The following is a 16,969-nucleotide window of genomic DNA, read 5'->3' as shown; positions in this document are numbered from 1 at the left end:
AAAATTCTGTAACTTTAAAAATTAATAGTACTTAAAGGATGTTTTAGAAAATGGTTGTATATCTGAAAGTGTATCATAATTAATCCTGGCATGGAGCCAATGGGTCACTATTTTAATTGTTATTGTTCTGACTTCACAATGTAGTAAAAACCCCATACCCTGCAAAATGATGGTTTAGCAAAGATCATACAATTATCAGGAGCCCTTTTGGTTTTATTCAGACCTGCACAGACATACAAGTTAATTTTGTAACTTCTTTTAGGTGGAATCAACAGGGGCTCTAGTTTGCAGGCTTTTGGACAGATAACCTCAGTTAGTGACTAAAATTTGTTACGATTCATAAAAGAAAATGGGCAATCACTAATATAATCATTCTATTCAATATTGTATAGTAATGATTCTCTCATGTAGTGCTTTTTTTCTACCAGTAAAACTTTGAGCTTCTTTTTTTAATAAAAACTCATTAAAAGGAAAAATTTATAAGATGGTGTCTAGTTCAGGAGAGAAAGTAATGCCTAGGAAAATGCTTGTTATGAAGGGCATAAATAAGTAATAAATATTTAATACTTAATTATTATGTTCTTCGTGAATATTTTTTCCTTTTTAAATTTTCAAAACAAAATTATACAGAGAAATCCTAGCAAGACGTATAAAAGCTACAGAAAGCCCACATTTTCAAAAGGAGTATTGACAGTTTTTTTTTTCAGGTGGTATAGAGCTGAGAAACTCAAAAGCACTTTTAAAAAAGCTGTAGGTTTGGGGATTAAATGCTTTTTGGGTGTATTCATTAAACATACAAAAATAACATTTTTAAATTTCAACTGGGATTGTGGCATTCAGTGGCTGAAAACCGTATCATTACAAACGGAGGACTTTCTTGTTATCTTTTTCTTGTTTTTTTAGAGCTTCTCAGTTTGCTTTGAGCAGTTTTTATGTTCCCAAATCTTAAAAAAAAAAAAAAAAAGAAAAACAACTGGATACTTTTTATTTAAATGAAAAATGGATGGTGTCACTCTGATTGAATGATCTGTTGCTAAAAATTAGAAGAAAATTCTCAGTATAACGAGTCTGTGCTGTTTTGACAGAGAATCCCAGAAATGTTAGATAACTCCATTGATATAAAAATGCTTGTCTCAAAAACAATATTTCCAGTAGTGTTTTAGAAGAATATTTAGGAATGTGATTTTTAATGATGCGTCTAATAGTTTTGATAGACTTGCAGAAGCAAGACCACAGGTTTCATCTCACACTTTGATTCCAATGCTAGTTCTCATAAGACCATTGAATTGGTTTTGCCCTCAGCATTAGATTGCACAACAGCAATATTTGTGGTTTCATTCCCTCATTGAAGCACTACAGGCTCTAGTAGTATCTTGTATGCCTTAGGCATTTTCACTTGTAACATTTCCCTGAAGACTTTTAGGATGGCAAACCAGGATGACTGAGTCCCAGTACATAATATCCCAAAAGATGTCTTTCAAAATCACTTGCAAAATTTATCCCCTGTATTATCTTGGGCTTTAATTCAAATTCTACTATTCGTCTATGGATATTTTTCCCTCTGAAATGCCGACACAAAGATGTCTGAAGACTTCAGTCCTTAGATATTTGCAGACTCCTGTCCTTTTATGCTGATAACAGGATGCAATTCAGACTCTTTGGGACTCTTCATTTCTTAAGCAGAGAGACTAAGAGGTCATGTAGTATAAACTAGGCAAGGTTCTAGCAGTTTAGATAAGGAATTGATTCATTTAAGATAAGTAAGTGTGCTGAGAGTTTCTTGTTCTGTTGACTAGATTGTTTTTTGACAGCATTTTCTTTAGTGTTTTCTGTTGTTTCCTGCATGTAATTTTCAGTTTTACTTTATGTGTATATATAAGATTTGCCTATATACCTGTGGAATGTGGGAAGACAAAAATCTGTGCTGAGATTAGAAGTCAGCTGCCTAGGAGTTAACTCTATTGGGCAGAATATAACAGGTCACTTCAATGAGGAGACAAAGCGTGTTTACTGTTTTCATAACAGTTAATGGGTATGAGAAATGTGTGCTGCGCAGATACACCTCCCAGTACTTACACCACATAGTACATTCATCAGGAGTTATTGGTCTAAAGGCGCTTGGAGGGTCTTATGACTACTGGTGATTTTTTAACCTCTTTCTGGAAATGAGAATGAAAGAATTGATGTGCTTTATTCAAAGATACAAAGAAAAACTAAGGTTTCTCTGTGTGACTAAGTAGGCATCTCAAAAAGAACATCAATAAATTCTGATTGTTTATTTCCTTTTTTTCCTTTAGTTAGAGGTTTTAGAGATGCACATTTAAAGATACAGAAATCCATTCTCTTTAATTCTGTGTTGTACTCTGTCCTTTAATTGTATATCTCTTACTGGAGAGTCTGAGAAATGGTGGATTTAGAAATGGAGTACAGATCTCATAGCATAAGAGCCTTCATTGAGTGCAAAAGCAAGGCTAAACTGAAAAAGAAAGGATTACAGTAATTTCACAACTATAAGGCGCACCCTTTTGACTAAAATTTTCTCCCGAACCCGGAAGTGCGCCTTATAGTCCGGTGCGCCTTATCTGATGTGCGAAGTTCGGAAATTTGCGAACCCGGAAGTGCAATCTGCGAGCTGAGCTGGGACCCGTGGGAGCCGCGGCTGCTGGGCGGGGGAAACCGGGAACCGGAGCGGCCGCCGGCCGGGGAGAAGCGGGGGGAAGCAGCGCGGCCGTGGGGAAGCGGCAAGAAGCGGTGAAAAAGTGCCGCAGGAAAGCGCCATGAAGCGGCGAGAAAGCACCGCAGGAAAGCACCGCGAGAAAGCGCTGAGAAGCGGTGAGAAAGCGCTGCGGGAAAGTGCCGGAAAGCAGCGAGAAAGCACCGCAGGAAAGCACCGCAAGAAAGTGCTGAGGAGCGGTGAGAAAGCGCCATGGGAAAGCGCCAAAAAGCGTCGAGAAAACGCTGCGGGAAAGTGCCAAGAAGCGGCGAGAAAGCGCCACGGGAAAGCACCGCAGGAAAGTGCTGAAAAACGTCAAGAAAGCGTTGCAGGGAAGCGCTGAAAACAGCACTGCCAACCCCGTAAGCAGCGCCGGCCAAAGCCGCCGCCTCGGCCCCGTAAACAGCGCCACTGGCCCCGTAAACAGCGCTGACTGTGTCCGCCACTGTGGCCCCGTAAACAGTGCCACCAGCCCCGTAAGTGGCACCGTAGCGACCCCGAAAGTGGCACCGGCCACCGCCGCTGCAGTGGCCCCGTAAACAGCGCTGCCGGCCCCGTAAGCGGCGCTGCAGTGGCCCCATAAACAGCGCTGCCGGCCCCGTAAGCGGCGCTGCAGCGGTCCCAAAAGCAATGCCGGCCACCGCCGCCGCTGTGGTCCCCTAAACAGTGCCACTGGCCCCGTAAACAGCGCCACTGCGCCCCCGTAAGCTGCGCCAGCTGCCGCTGCTCCAGCCCCATAGACAGCGTGGCCGGCCCCCGCCATGGCCCCGAGCCGCTCCGAACCATCGCCACCCCGAGCCCCGCCTCAGCAGCCGGCGCTGGGGATGGGTGGGAGTGCCAGGCCCCGTGCATGGGGAGTGCGCTTGGGACTGCGTTTAAAGGCTACACCAATCTGTTAAAATGTTTCCAATTTGAGCACCTGCCAGTAAACTTCACGATCGCAGGATTCCGTTACTAATTCGTTACTTCGTTGCGCGTGGCATGGCTCTTCTCGCTTTATAGTCTGGTGCGCCTTATGTGATCTACAAAGTTGTGAAATGTACCAACTCCTGGGAGGTGGGCCTTATAGTCCGGTGCGCCTTATGGTCATGAAATTACTGTACATTTCTTTAAAGCAAAAATTCTTAAATGGTTAGAATTTGTATATACTGAACAATATAGAAATAAAGTGTAGAACTAGCTATCAGGTGTCCACTTTTTATTGAGCCTATGCTTGAATTTAACTGTATTCATAAATGAATCTAAAATTTCATTATTTTTCTTACATTGCAAAATATTTTCCATGGTTTTGGGTCTAAACTTGCAAAGAAATCTAGTTATTTGCTTTGTGTAGTAGCTGCTAAAAGGAAACTTCTCTTCAAAATGCATATTAAATTACTTTTTAAGTCTCTGGTAGTTTTGTTTAATGAACTAGCAGACAGTGTTAAACAAAACTCAGGCCTCTGAGAAGACGATGTATTAAACCCAAATAAATAATTTGCTAAGTTTACAGGACCAAGAACAGTTGAGAAATTCTGTTTATGTACCTGTGAAGTTGTGTCTTGCTTGCAATTCAGTGTTCTGCCGAGACTTTTGGTGCTTAATTTCTTATATCTGTTCTTAGAAACTTTGCGATTTACACACAGATGCACCACAGGTGAGCTTAAAGCACTCTTCCCCCTTAGTGAAACTAAGGATGGAAGCCATGAAGGAAGCATCATTTGTTATTTTGTTAACAAGGTCATGCAGCAGATCCATCTGCACATAGAGCATACTCACCTAGGATCCCGTAATAGGGCTGGACTGAACTGCCACTGAAGAAATCCTGTGGGCATTTGGTCTTGGGACCATACTATGTGGTAGCAAATCATTGTTCTTTTCCTTTGTACTACACCAGCCAATGCACCAGTATTTGGCTGCAGAGCCAAATACTCTGCTTGCTTTTATCCTTTAGATGCAGAATAAGCTACCTAATTCTGTAAGCTCTTAAAATAGCTTAAACCCTGAAAAATCCCCTGAACTCCATTGATGAATCAGGTGGTGTGCAACAGTTAATGCTGTTCTTGGAGTCAGACAAAGAGAAAGAAAGGAGCAGTGAATGAAAGGTGTGTCTGTAGTATTCCTCTCTGTAGAACTGCTGAAATAGAGACTCTACTATGGAAAAGTGGCATTATGATCAGAGAGAGGTACTCAACTTGAATCTTCTTTACTCCAGTTTTCATCCTTTGAACTTTGACGAGATCCAAGAAAACTGCAGAAATGTGCCATCTCTCTGCATATGAGAGTAAATATGAACTCAGTAACAAGTTGATCATTTGTAGGAATTAATTTGACAAAGTTTCTAATTGGGAAAAATCAATTCACATTAGTGGTTAGTTTGGAAACTTTCAGATCCCAAAGCATGGCGTCCTATGGAAACAATACCATTTGGAATGGTAAGCACTGTGTATCAGCGTGATTAATTACAGATGCATGCATCTGTTCTACAAATAATGGTGTGTATTTTACAAACAGTACAAGTCTGTCATTTCCAGTGTTGGTGTTTTTACACAGATGATTGCAGTTGGAGAATATAGAGCACAGCGAAATGAGCTTTAATGTCAAGCACTATATGTAGCATACTAAATTCTTGCATAAGGTATATGATGAAAATGCTGTGTTCCTTAGGATACTTAAAATAGATAAGATTGGAAAAGGACAAGGGAGAGCCTGGAAAATGTATTTTGGCGCTACAAAAGTAGTTTTGAAAAACACCATTATAAGGAACATGATGGAAGGAAATCGTGGCAGAACCAGTGTGTGGTAGACCAAATTAGTTTTTTTGCTCACTAACAACCTGAACTGAAAGAATATGAAAAATGCCTTCAGGTTAAATAACCATATTGTTGAGTCCTTGCTTTTCAGTTATGTTTATACTTGACATTTTCTTCTCCCCACTATTGTGTCTCCTAATTACTTTTTGTAAGGTATTATACTGTCTCACTGTGTGGTATTTAAAACATTAAAGACCTTCAGTATTTTGGGAGATTTATCATTTATAAAATAAATGACTATATATAAAATGAGGTAAAGTCTTTTTGATCTTTCCATATGGGGGCAGATTTGGCTCTAGAGAATATAAATTACAAACAGTAATTTAAAAATGAGAAAAATTACTTCTCATGGAGAACACACTTTCAGAGAGGCACAGTTTGTGTACTCTAGGCATCTGTTATCTTTCAATGTTTGACTTTTCAGCAAATTTTTTGCTATTCTAAATATCTTTTACCTCACTTTTGTTATCCATATTTTCAATTTCTGCACTTTAGTGCTTTCACATAAGATGTCTATTATGTGATTCATCACCAAAATTGCAGTATAAATTTCCCTGCTAAAACAGTCTGCAAGGTATAGAAATAACTGTTACTCTTCTCCCAGTAATGTCACAGTATACTCTGTTCATTTTGTTGCATATTATTAATTAAAAGACAATCCACTTGCTAGCAGTCACTACCAGTATGTCTTCATCTACCATGTTAATTATTAAGCTGTTACATTCCAAATCCTGTTAAAAGTAAAATGAAACACATTTTATATTAAATATAAGAACTTTGTCTTATTGTAGTTAAAATAAAAATACTACAAAAAAGTTGTAATTAAAACAGAAAGAAAAGATACATTTTCAAATACGATTACAAGAGAAGTCTCAATAATAATAGCATGATTAAATCACTCTGCATGCACTCATGCACTTCTTGGTATCTGTGCCTTCCTCTTGTGTCATGGTTACTCTTCCACTGCTTCTCTCTGAATCCGGAGGTCATTTTTTTGCTTTGAGGTGATGTATTATGGTGAGTTGTCAGCACTCCCATGATCCTTGCTGGGAGGACTATGATGCTGCTGTTTTCTTCCTCCTTGGTTTAGGGTCCACTTGGGCCTATTTCATGCTTTGTGCTTCTTCCCTGATCTGCAACAAACTTTTACATCAGAATTTGCAGGGTAAATCAAAGTAATCTTAAATATGTTGGAGGCTTGTCCTTTGTTTTCTTTGTTAGTACTAAAACTGTTTCTGACAAGTTCCCATGTCTATGTTTCTTTATTCACCATTGTAATATTTATAGGCTTGGGATCTCCAGTGTAATCCTGTGCATCCTTTCTTGTCATTCCATACTGACACATTGTAGCCTATGTTTACACTTTGACTGTCTCTGCTGTCATCTCATCACCACTGTATTATCTCAATATGTTGGTCCTATCTATTTCATCCTAAACAGAATGGGGGGAAAAATAATATGCCAATATAATGTAACTAGGTATGGTCTTTGTAAAAATTTCCATTTTGGCTAAACAGTAAACCCCCCCCAACAACTACCAAACAACAGCAGAAAGACCCAACCAAACAAAAGAAAGAAAAAAAAAATACTCAGACCCCAAATGAAAACAAAACCCAAAGCCAGGAGACCCAAGACAGATTTGAATAAATCTTGACAATATTAAATAATAAGGTTCATATTTCTAGAGGTGGTAGTGCTGCATTTACAGGGATACAGAGCTACACTCGCTTATATTTACTTCACAAACATGTTACTTAATGTTCTTTAAAGAAAACACTCTAAATGGTTTTAGTAAACCCCAATTAAGTTAGGCACTGTGGTATGAATTTTTACATTCATAATCCATCTGCCTGTATCTCTATGACTTTACGATGCTATTGGGAATATTGATGTACAGTAAAAATGAGCGTGTACTAACTGTACATAAAATGTAGCTTTTGTAAGGATTATCTATACTGATAAAACAAAAGACATTTAGATGATACATGTTTCCTATTTCACTTGGTAATCAAAAATACTATCTTTTCCTCTTTAAAATAGCCTTAATGACTTGGTATGACTGGCATTTGTCATGTGTACTTTACAGTACGAACTTCAACAAGAATTAAGGTCTGTTTTAACAGTTGTCACCCACCCCTAACCTAACTTCACACTTTTTTCTGTAGGGAGTTTTCAACCTTTCCAACAAATCAACCATTATTTTTTGTCATAGCTAAAATGAATCGCAGTCATATAGGACACACTGTGAGAATTTCATAAAATAGGATATTTTTTTTTCTATTGCTTTATATATAATTTCAGACACGTGAAAGCAAAAAGGTAAGCTAAATATTTGTGTAGGATTTAGAGGCAGAAATAGTTTTGTGGAAGGTTGTATACATCTTGAGTACTAGTTTCCAGAACATTTGCAATGAATGCCTTCTACTGCTGCAAGTACTTGTCACGTAGATATGTAAATGTGACGCATAAATTTAGGATTATTTCAAGTGAGATTTGGAAAATCTGTCTTGAGCTAGCTCATTTTCAGAATGGTAGAAGTCATTAAGTATTTTATGAAAGCAACACATCTGAAAATACTATCCTAAAATTCAAACAGAGGTACATTAGTGAAAAAAATTACATATATAAAGCAAGAATAACCAGTAGAATGGTTTTCTGTTCAGTCTCTTACAGGAAATGAATATATTGTTTTTCTGTTTTTTCTAGTGCGTTGTATTTGCTATGACATCTGGTCAGATGTGGAATCACATCCGTGGACCACCGTATGCACATAAAAATCCTCAGAATGGACAAGTGGTGAGTTGGTTATTTAAATTTTATTTTGAGGGGAAATGATGTCTAGACAGTCACTGGCTTCAGTGAGCCTACAGTTGGAAATAATTGCAGTTCCTTAGGTCTTTATGAAAGTATGTCAGAGTTTTAAATCTAGTTGCAAGTGGAGTCTGGGAATTTCAGGTCTTTAGAAAGTGCCACCACCTCTGATTTGGGCAATGAAATGTTTGTGTTCAAACTTCTCTCTCCGCAGCTCCTAGCTGTAGTGAATGTGTTAGAATTTGTTCCATATCACACAATTCCCACTGCCCAAAGATAAATGTAGATACTGTGTCTTCTTGTAGGGGATGTGCTTCCTCATATAGTGGAAAGCAAATATTTTGTTTCCTCCTTATAGGCTACACAAACCTTGTTTTATACAAACCTTTGAGGTTTGTAAGCTTTTGCCTTCTCTCCCAGTCATTTTAGTTAGAAACGGAGATGCCAAATATGTTCATGTGCTTTGTACAATTTTACATCGTGTCTGTAACTCTTCCATTAAACTTTATGGAATGCTTTTTCCTGTATCTCTGTGCTCCTTCAATTTAAACTCTTTATCAGCTTTACTAAGTGGTTACCATTTACTATTGCCAAAATTACTTTTATATCCTGCTACTGCTGCCTTTAAAGGATTACCTTATTTGCTTCTTCCTGCTCACAAGTTAGCAAATGGTCATCAGATCTGAGAAGAATAAACTCTCTTTGCCTAATAGGAAAGTAAAAGTGACCTTGGCTAGTTCCTTATCAATCCTCGTTATTTACCGCTTTTAAAGCAATTTCTTGAGATGCAATCTGCAAAACTTGACAATGACCAGGAAGCTTTTTTTTTTATAACTCACGGCTCATTGAGCTATTTTCAGTTTTGTCCATCACTAGTTAAAGGAAACTGTATTATATCTTAAAGAAAAGACTTATTTTAAGCTGTCTTTGTGTCATATTTTAATCGGAGTAGCAAAAAATGATGGTTTGAAATTATTTAATGATCTGTGTTTTATCAGAAATGAGGCAGAATATTGATGTCATAATATGACAGGATTTCATCTGTGAACTTTGTTATTTAGAAATAGATTTGATGATACATAAATAATCTCAATAAAATGCTTTTTATGAAAATTTGGAATTTTTCATTACTACCCTGCAATATTAAATTTATGACACTTTTCTGTGGAGGGACAGAAAAAATATTGTATATGAAAAGCACTGTTTGTGACAAATTAGTTTTTACCTTATCCAATTTTGTACACATTGCCTGTCTTAAAGCCCTGTTTTGGAAGTACACCCTACATTTAATAATTTTGAAATACTCCTGAATTTGTGCTGGCTTGTCTGAGTTTTCAGAGAGTGGACTCATATCCTATATGTCTGAGGTGCTACTGCTTTGGGAATGTTAGTACACAGAACTAAGTAATGGAATTAATGGTAAAGGTGGTTTTAAATTCTAGATACTAATCTATTGTACTGGTCAACGTACGTTCTTTTCTGGTTTTGATGCATTTTATGACTTCAGGTAAGTTGTTTGTGCCTCTGATTCACCTGTCTCTCCTTGTTCATATATGTCAGTACTTTGACCTCTTTGGAGCTTTGTATATGACAGTAAGTAAAACCAGTTAGATTCTAAGAATTAAAATTATGACTGACCAGTATAGCTGTCATTTAAAGCTCTAGCTTTAGAACTGTTAGAAACTTAGTAAGTAGGCTATAAATCTTTACCGATTTCACATTGTGGTTTGGGTTTTTTCCTTTAAATAACACTTGAACATTTTACTGTTTCATTTTTCTAACACTTACCTGTGTTTCTGTGAATTTGAAGCAGTAAATGTGCTTATCTAACCTTCTGTGAGATTTATTCAACCATGATAATTCACTGTAACACTTCACGAATTGTCAGCAACTACTGTCTTTACATCTGGATGAAATTTAACCCGTCACTTTCTTTCCCATGCCTAGCTTTTAGTAACAATTCCAAATTTGCATGCAAGGATTACTTATATGAAATACTCTAAAACTTTGTTGACAGTCTTGCCATGGAAATTTCTGGTTTTAAGAGGATGCATAGAATAACTCACCAAGCTTAATAGTTTTATTATTAGGTTCAAAATTACTGTTCAAAACTATTTCACAGAAGTTAGTGGTTCAGTTCTATACTTGCCTAAATATGCCAGCTGACTTTGAAAACAGTAATATTCTGTCTTCATAAACTGTTCTTTGCCTCAAATAGCTCCTATTGTATGCTTTGTTCTTGCTGTAATTTTAGATGACACTTAATTTGTTGTTAAATTCCTGGGGGTTTTTCAGAAGATGAAAGGACATCTGTTTCCTTTGCTTAGACAACACTACTTACTCTTGCCAGTGTCTTATGCACATAACATCACCAGTTCTTTGCACTGTGTTTATGATTACCTAAGGTACTTTAAGTACATGGTTGTACTCTTTGAAGCTTTGAAACCATATTTTTGTATTTCTATGTGGTCTAGTCTATAAAGTTGATGGTCTCTTTTATGGTTGTTGTAGGTAGTTCCTTTATTCCCTACTGCTATCAACTAATTTCAGATTTGGGGTCCACATGGAAGAGCATCCATTTTTATGTAGAAAGCTGAATCACACAGTAACTTTGTTTGCTATTTTAGTTCTGGTTTAGGTTTGTGAAACTTTGTTAGTCTTCTATCTTGACATGGACTATATTTCTGTTTTATTTCTACAGTTCTCCATCTTTTGCCAAATACTTTTGTTAAGATCGGGCCCTTACTGACTGTGTTATGCTGAAATCTGAAACTGTTTACTGGGATTGAGAGTGGCAATTAAACATTCCGTTGGTGTCTGTGGGTAAAGTCTTGTGAGATTTGTGATTTTTATTCAGAGCTTGATCTGTACAGAGCTGGTGGTGAGAGAAGCAGAAATGAAGAAAGCAATTACATGGGTTTGAGCCTTCTGTAGAGGTAGTTCTGCTGCTATTTAATTGACCTAATAGCAAACAGTCCTCACTAGATCTCCATCAGCTTTGAAACAAATAGCAGCAATGGCTAAGAAAGCATTTAGATATATCTGTCCATGAGTTAGCTACCTTTTTATTATTATTATTATTATTATTATTATTATTATTATTATTATTATTATTATTATTATTATTGTTATGCATAAAAATTCTATAATTTTTATTGTACAATGCACTCAAGATTAGATCTTTTAAATGGTTGAAAGTTTGGTCTAAATGAGAACAGGGATTGATAAAAAATGCTGAATTAACATGGTTTCCAAAGCTCTTAATTTTCTTTCCTTCTCTCAAAAGAAGGTATTAGAAGTTAGAAAAGTTTTTGTGTGAAGAGAAAAATATGATATTTTATTATCAGATATTAGGTGGTTTTCCTGTGTAAATTGATGCTTTGTGAAATGGACAATGGTATTATTTGCCACTATATTAATTGGATTTTTTAAAATTGTCTTGTATTTAAAAGGCTGTTAAAATTCCTTAAGTATGACATAAGTTGTGTCCTTAGGAAACATTTGTATATTAAAAAATCTTTTAGAAAGAACACCTGCTAATATCACATTAAATATAAATATTTGTTTCCCTGTAGAGCTTATTCATCCTTTTTCCCCCCCGTACTTACCTATTTTAGTTTTATAACCATTGATCTTTACTCACTTTTCTTGCTGATACAGTTATGTAGTAATCTGTATGTTTCTGAAGTTAAGTGAAAAGTATGTTTGAGTGCTGGTATAAGTTTTTCATTTATCAATACAAAACAAAGGTACTCTGTTAATGCAAAGAATATTGAGATTCTTAATTTGCATTAGTCCTCTACTGCTAGGCAGGATAAAATGTCACTTACCAAGGTTAATTCTTCTGTGGTTTCTGATACAAATCTAATTAAAATATATGGAATTGTTTCTTGAAACATTTTTAAAGAACAGCTCATTCTTTCAAGCTCAGTAAGTCACAGTAAATTCATTGTTCTTTGGCCTTCAGTGTATCTGGAAGCATATTTGAAGTGCAGTTTGCCAAGATGTTCTTTGTAAAGCCTGACTTTTCTAAAAGTATCCATATTGATGGTAGTAGTGCAATACACGCAAAAGTCACTTTACTGTGTGATATATTATTATGTTTGTCTTGCTTTTGGATAAAAAAAAAGAGTTCATACAGGTTATTATTAGTACCTAACAAAAGGTATCCCGATTGGCCTGACCTTTACCACAGCAATACTTTGGTGCATCTGTTGCCACTAATCACAGCCATAATACTGTTGAAAATACATCTTAATATTTTCCTAGAATAGCAAATTATTTATAATGGCATGCTGGATTGAAATGAGTAGTGCATTATTTACAAGTGTTTTTAATTAAATAACTTCCCTGTGGTTATCAAAGCTGTGAGTCTATTCTGAAACTACAAGATGTAAGGGTTTCTAAAGCTTTTAAATTAAATTTCTGTCATGATTTAGTAAAAAAAGTTATCATTTGGAAGTGTAAGGTTTTTAAGAGTGCAAGGGCGATTGTATCTGGCATTCTGTATAACCTGTGTTTCTAACTTGACTTAGAAAAGTAAAACCTTACACAGTATTTGATACTCTATTTTTTCATTGTGGGAAGAAGAGGTGGGAAGATGGTCAGGACGGAAGTGTTGCTGAGATGAGGAATTAGAATCTCTGTGTTCTTAAATAGTCAATTCTGGACACATACAGGCTGTAGAAGTTCACATAGTATTGTTCTACTGATGTTATTTTCTCTGAGTAAAGATGTAACATGTTCTCGTGAAGTAAACCAGATTTCAGACAAGTAATCATGCAGTAAGTAGTCTATCATGGTAACATTCACTAAAATAAAATAAAAATTTTAAAAGCTTGCCAAATTTTAATTGCTTCTTGTTAGAACAGAAATTTTCATTGACTGATACCACTTTCAACTACCTCGATAAACACCCCTTGCCCCCATTCTTTGCCATCCTTTTGCTAGGTGTGAATGGGTTCCTAGAAACTGCTTGCTTTCATTTGGAAGAACTATTTTCTGCAGAACAGCTCTCATGTCAGAAATCAGGGAGGACTCAGATACATGAATTTTTGAAGTATCTGAAGATACAATGGTAATACAGTATAGTAAAATATTCTTTAAGGCAGAAAAACAGAATGGCACATGGGAATAACTGGTTCATGTTCTTCTGTTACTAATAGAACAAGAACCATTTTTGTAAAGCCAGCTTAAATGCCAGGCAGAAATCTAGTTTTATTCTGTCTTCCTGAACTTTATTGGTTGTGGGGATATATATGGTAAGAACCTTATCCAGTAAAATAATTTTAATTGGATGGTAACTTTGAAGATTGTGTAGTCCAACTGCTTGCTCAAAGGTTGCTCAGGGCTTTGTCTAAGACAGTTTTGAATGTCTGCATGGCTAGAGATTTCCCAACCTATTCCAGTGTTTAACCATCCAGAGAATTCTTTTAATTTTACCTTTTAATTTATTTTTATCTTTTGTTTTTAATTTCCCTTAGGAACAGTCAAGGTAAATTTTGTCTTTCTCTTCAATAAAGCTGATTTAGCTTAGTTCTTAATTAGAATTTAAAATCGACTGTAATAAAATTTGGATTTATATCAGTGGTATAGCTTTTCAGAACTTCTGACAGCATGCTTTTGCTTAAGTGACACTATAATATCACTACAAAATCCACACTGAAAAAAGGAAAGTACTATACTACCGGAGTAGTCAGAGATTTTTCTCTGTATAGATTCTGCTCTCTCAATAAAGCTATGCGGATATTCCTCTTGTACCTATTGAACAATTGTTTTCTTCTAAAATCCTACAACCTGGAGACTGGAGAAGGCAGAGGAGAGGAAAGAAACATATTCTCCATATTGTGCAACACCATCTTTCACTCTTTTTGATGGATTATTTTGTGAATCTTATGTGTTCCCTGTAGAAACAGTCTCTAGTACAAGGATTCAGATGTTCTTTCTCCTAAAGTAAAATTTCAGCAGTTGGGAATTGTCTTATGAACTACTAGGAAAGTCTCAAAGTATTTCCTATCCTGCAGACCCTTCTAGAGCTGGTGTATTTTTATGTTGGTGAGCTCTTGCCTTTCCTTATAGCTATTTTGCTAGTTAGCTCTAATGCTGTCATTTCAATGTAACAGATTCACTTCTCTTATGCCTGTGAACTATGTCAAGAGATGGAATATGCATTTAAGTGTGTTAATGTAAATGAAGCAGCATACTTCAGATAGTCCTTCATGGACTAATTCACCTATAATCGCTGGTTAAAAAAATACCTTTTTACTGTAAGTACTCGTTTTTTAATGATTTTTTTTTTAATTTTACATAAGGAACTTTTGGTTGGGTTTATGTTTTGGTTTTGGGGTTTTTTTTCTGCAAGGCAATAATTATTTGCTGCTTGATATTTTAGTAAATATAAAATTCTTTTTGTATGTTTTCATGGAAACAAAAATTATTCTGACATTTTTATTTGTCTAACTCTGGTGTTAGCATTAATTCCTTTCTTTGGCAAACCTTTCATGTTAACTGACTGTTCCTGAAGGAAGATGCAGTAGAAGACATAAGGAGTAAATTATAAGGTAAACTGAAAGGTTTTATTGTACATGCAGTCTGTTCTTCTGAGCCTTCAAAGGCAAGTAGGGTGGTACTATATACCTCACCTATTAGATATCAAATATTTCTGAGTTCCTGCATATTAAGTGGCAGTTAATATGCTTTTTGTTTTTCTATTCTCTAAATCATTCATAAGACTTTTAATCTTTTTTTTTATTTATAGATGTTGCCACGCAAATCTGTTGGATATATGTTGTAGTCAGGAGTAGATGCACATACCTGCTTTCATTATTTTCCTTGCATATTCTTTTGAAGCATTATAAATATTTTCAAGGTTAAAGGTGCTGCAACTGCTGTTATTTTTTCCATTGGGTTTGAGACTTAAAAGAGTCCTGTTCCTGGTAGTTTCCTGGTTTTTTTCCCCTCACTTCATAGCAGCAAAAGTGCATTAAGATAAAACAGTCTGAGCCCTGGTAGCTGAGGAATCAGTTTTGACTTTAGCTGGTAGGCTCAGATAGGCAAAACCTATTCCTGTACTAAAATTAAAATAGAAAAAACTGGTACTTGGTAGGGTTATACATATGAACAGAATGTGAAAGTAGGTACTCTGGAAAAAGTAGGAGTTGACTGTTGGGTTCAAATGTCTTTGTAGTTGATTGGAACAGAGGAGGAGTTGGTGGTGTTTGTGACTTTTATAACAGTAGACCTGTTCAAAGCAAATGTGAAAATCAACTTGAAGGAGGAACATGTGGGTATTCATTTTTCTTTTGGCACAGAAATGCTTCAATAGCAGAAATAATTTTTTTTTCTAGCTTTAGAACAAACAGTGAGAGACCTTCAATGAATTCAGGACCTTGTTTCCTTTTTCGCATTTCTCAGATTAATGATTTCTTTATCTAATGTTCATTGGTTGGTGTTGTGCTTCTGTTTATTGTAATGATTGTAATCATAAAATAATTTGAATGTATACATATGTACTTTTGTCTTCTCAGTAGTCACTGTGAAATATCCTGGAAATCTGAAAATTATTTTGCAGATTCTATTAAACTTGTGTTATCAGAAATACCATACAACATGTGTTAGTAATATTAAAGCTTTCTGCTCTTCTGTTATGTCCAAAGGACACGTTCAAGCTAAACTACTGGGATTCTATTCTAAACGTTTAGGTGAAAAGTTTGATTTATATTAGTTCCAATTAGATCTTGCCCAAGAATAGCTTTTATGGCTGGTACATTATAAATGCTTATATTTAGAAACAGACGTTGCTGAGGCAATTGTCTTGCTATGTAAGCAGCAAGTAGTGTTTCTCCAAGAAGTCACCAAAATGTTTGTATGGGAACTATTGTTTTCAAACTGCTTTGTCCTTATTCTTGGAGTATGAGGGGGACATACAGTAGTTTCACGAATACAAGCCGCACGGATTATAAGCCGCACCCCCGGTGCCTCGACAATGTTGCTGTCTTTGTCAATAGATAAGCCGCACCCCGAATATTAGCCGCACTTTCGTTCGTCGCGAGAATCCGTGCGCAGCTTTCACAAATCGGCCAATTAGTAAGAGGATCGCGGCATAGCGGGCTTTACTGGCTCGGGGCGGGGCCAGGCAGGCTCGGCCCGCTCATGGTTGCCGACGAGGCCGGGTGGCCCAGCTCAGCGCCACGGCTCGGCGGGGCTGGCCGGGTGGTGCTGCTGCTGCCGCCGCCGCCGGGCTCGCTGGCCCCCCTCTCCCGTCAGCACCGCCCCGCTGCCGCGTTCGCTCGCCCGGCTGGCAGGGCTGCCGCCGCCGGGCTCGCCGTCCGCCCCGCTGCCGCTTTCGCTCGCCCCGCGCCGCGCCTCGCGAGCGCCGCGCCCGCCCCGCGGCGCTTTCGCGGCTCGCGGCGGCGCTTTCGCGGCTCGCGGCTCGCGGCTCGCGGCTCGCGGCTCGCGGCGGCGCTTTCGCGGCTCGCGGCTCGCGGCTCGCGGCTCGCGGCGGCGCTTTCGCGGCTCACGGCTCGCGGCGGCGCTTTCGCGGCTCGCGGCTCGCGGCGGCGCTTTCGCGGCTCGCGGTTCGCGGCTCGTGGCGGCGCTTTCGCGGCTCGCGGTTCGCGGCTCGCGGCTCGCGGCGGCGCTTTCGCGGCTCGCG

The 16,969-nt window shown here is 37.6% G+C and overlaps 1 protein-coding gene across 5 annotated transcripts in view; it reads left to right on the top strand.

Moving 5' to 3' along the window:
* Nucleotides 1-16,969, top strand: part of TUSC3 (tumor suppressor candidate 3) — a 137,196-nt gene that overhangs the window by 61,468 nt on the left and 58,759 nt on the right. For 4 of the 5 annotated variants that reach the window (XM_033060671.1, XM_033060668.1, XM_033060669.1 and 1 more), the window contains exon 6: nucleotides 8,212-8,301. In XM_033060671.1, the coding sequence (XP_032916562.1) occupies nucleotides 8,212-8,301 (90 nt within the window). Of the gene's footprint in view, nucleotides 1-8,211; nucleotides 8,302-11,017; nucleotides 11,081-16,969 lie in introns of those variants that run through there. The other variant, XM_033060670.1, reaches the window with a different exon arrangement.

This window comes from Catharus ustulatus, chromosome 5 (genome assembly GCF_009819885.2).
Source record: "Catharus ustulatus isolate bCatUst1 chromosome 5, bCatUst1.pri.v2, whole genome shotgun sequence".
NCBI classification, from domain to species: Eukaryota; Metazoa; Chordata; class Aves; order Passeriformes; family Turdidae; genus Catharus; species Catharus ustulatus.
Note: the sequence above shows the minus strand (reverse complement) of the source record. Positions and strands in the feature narration are given on the sequence as shown.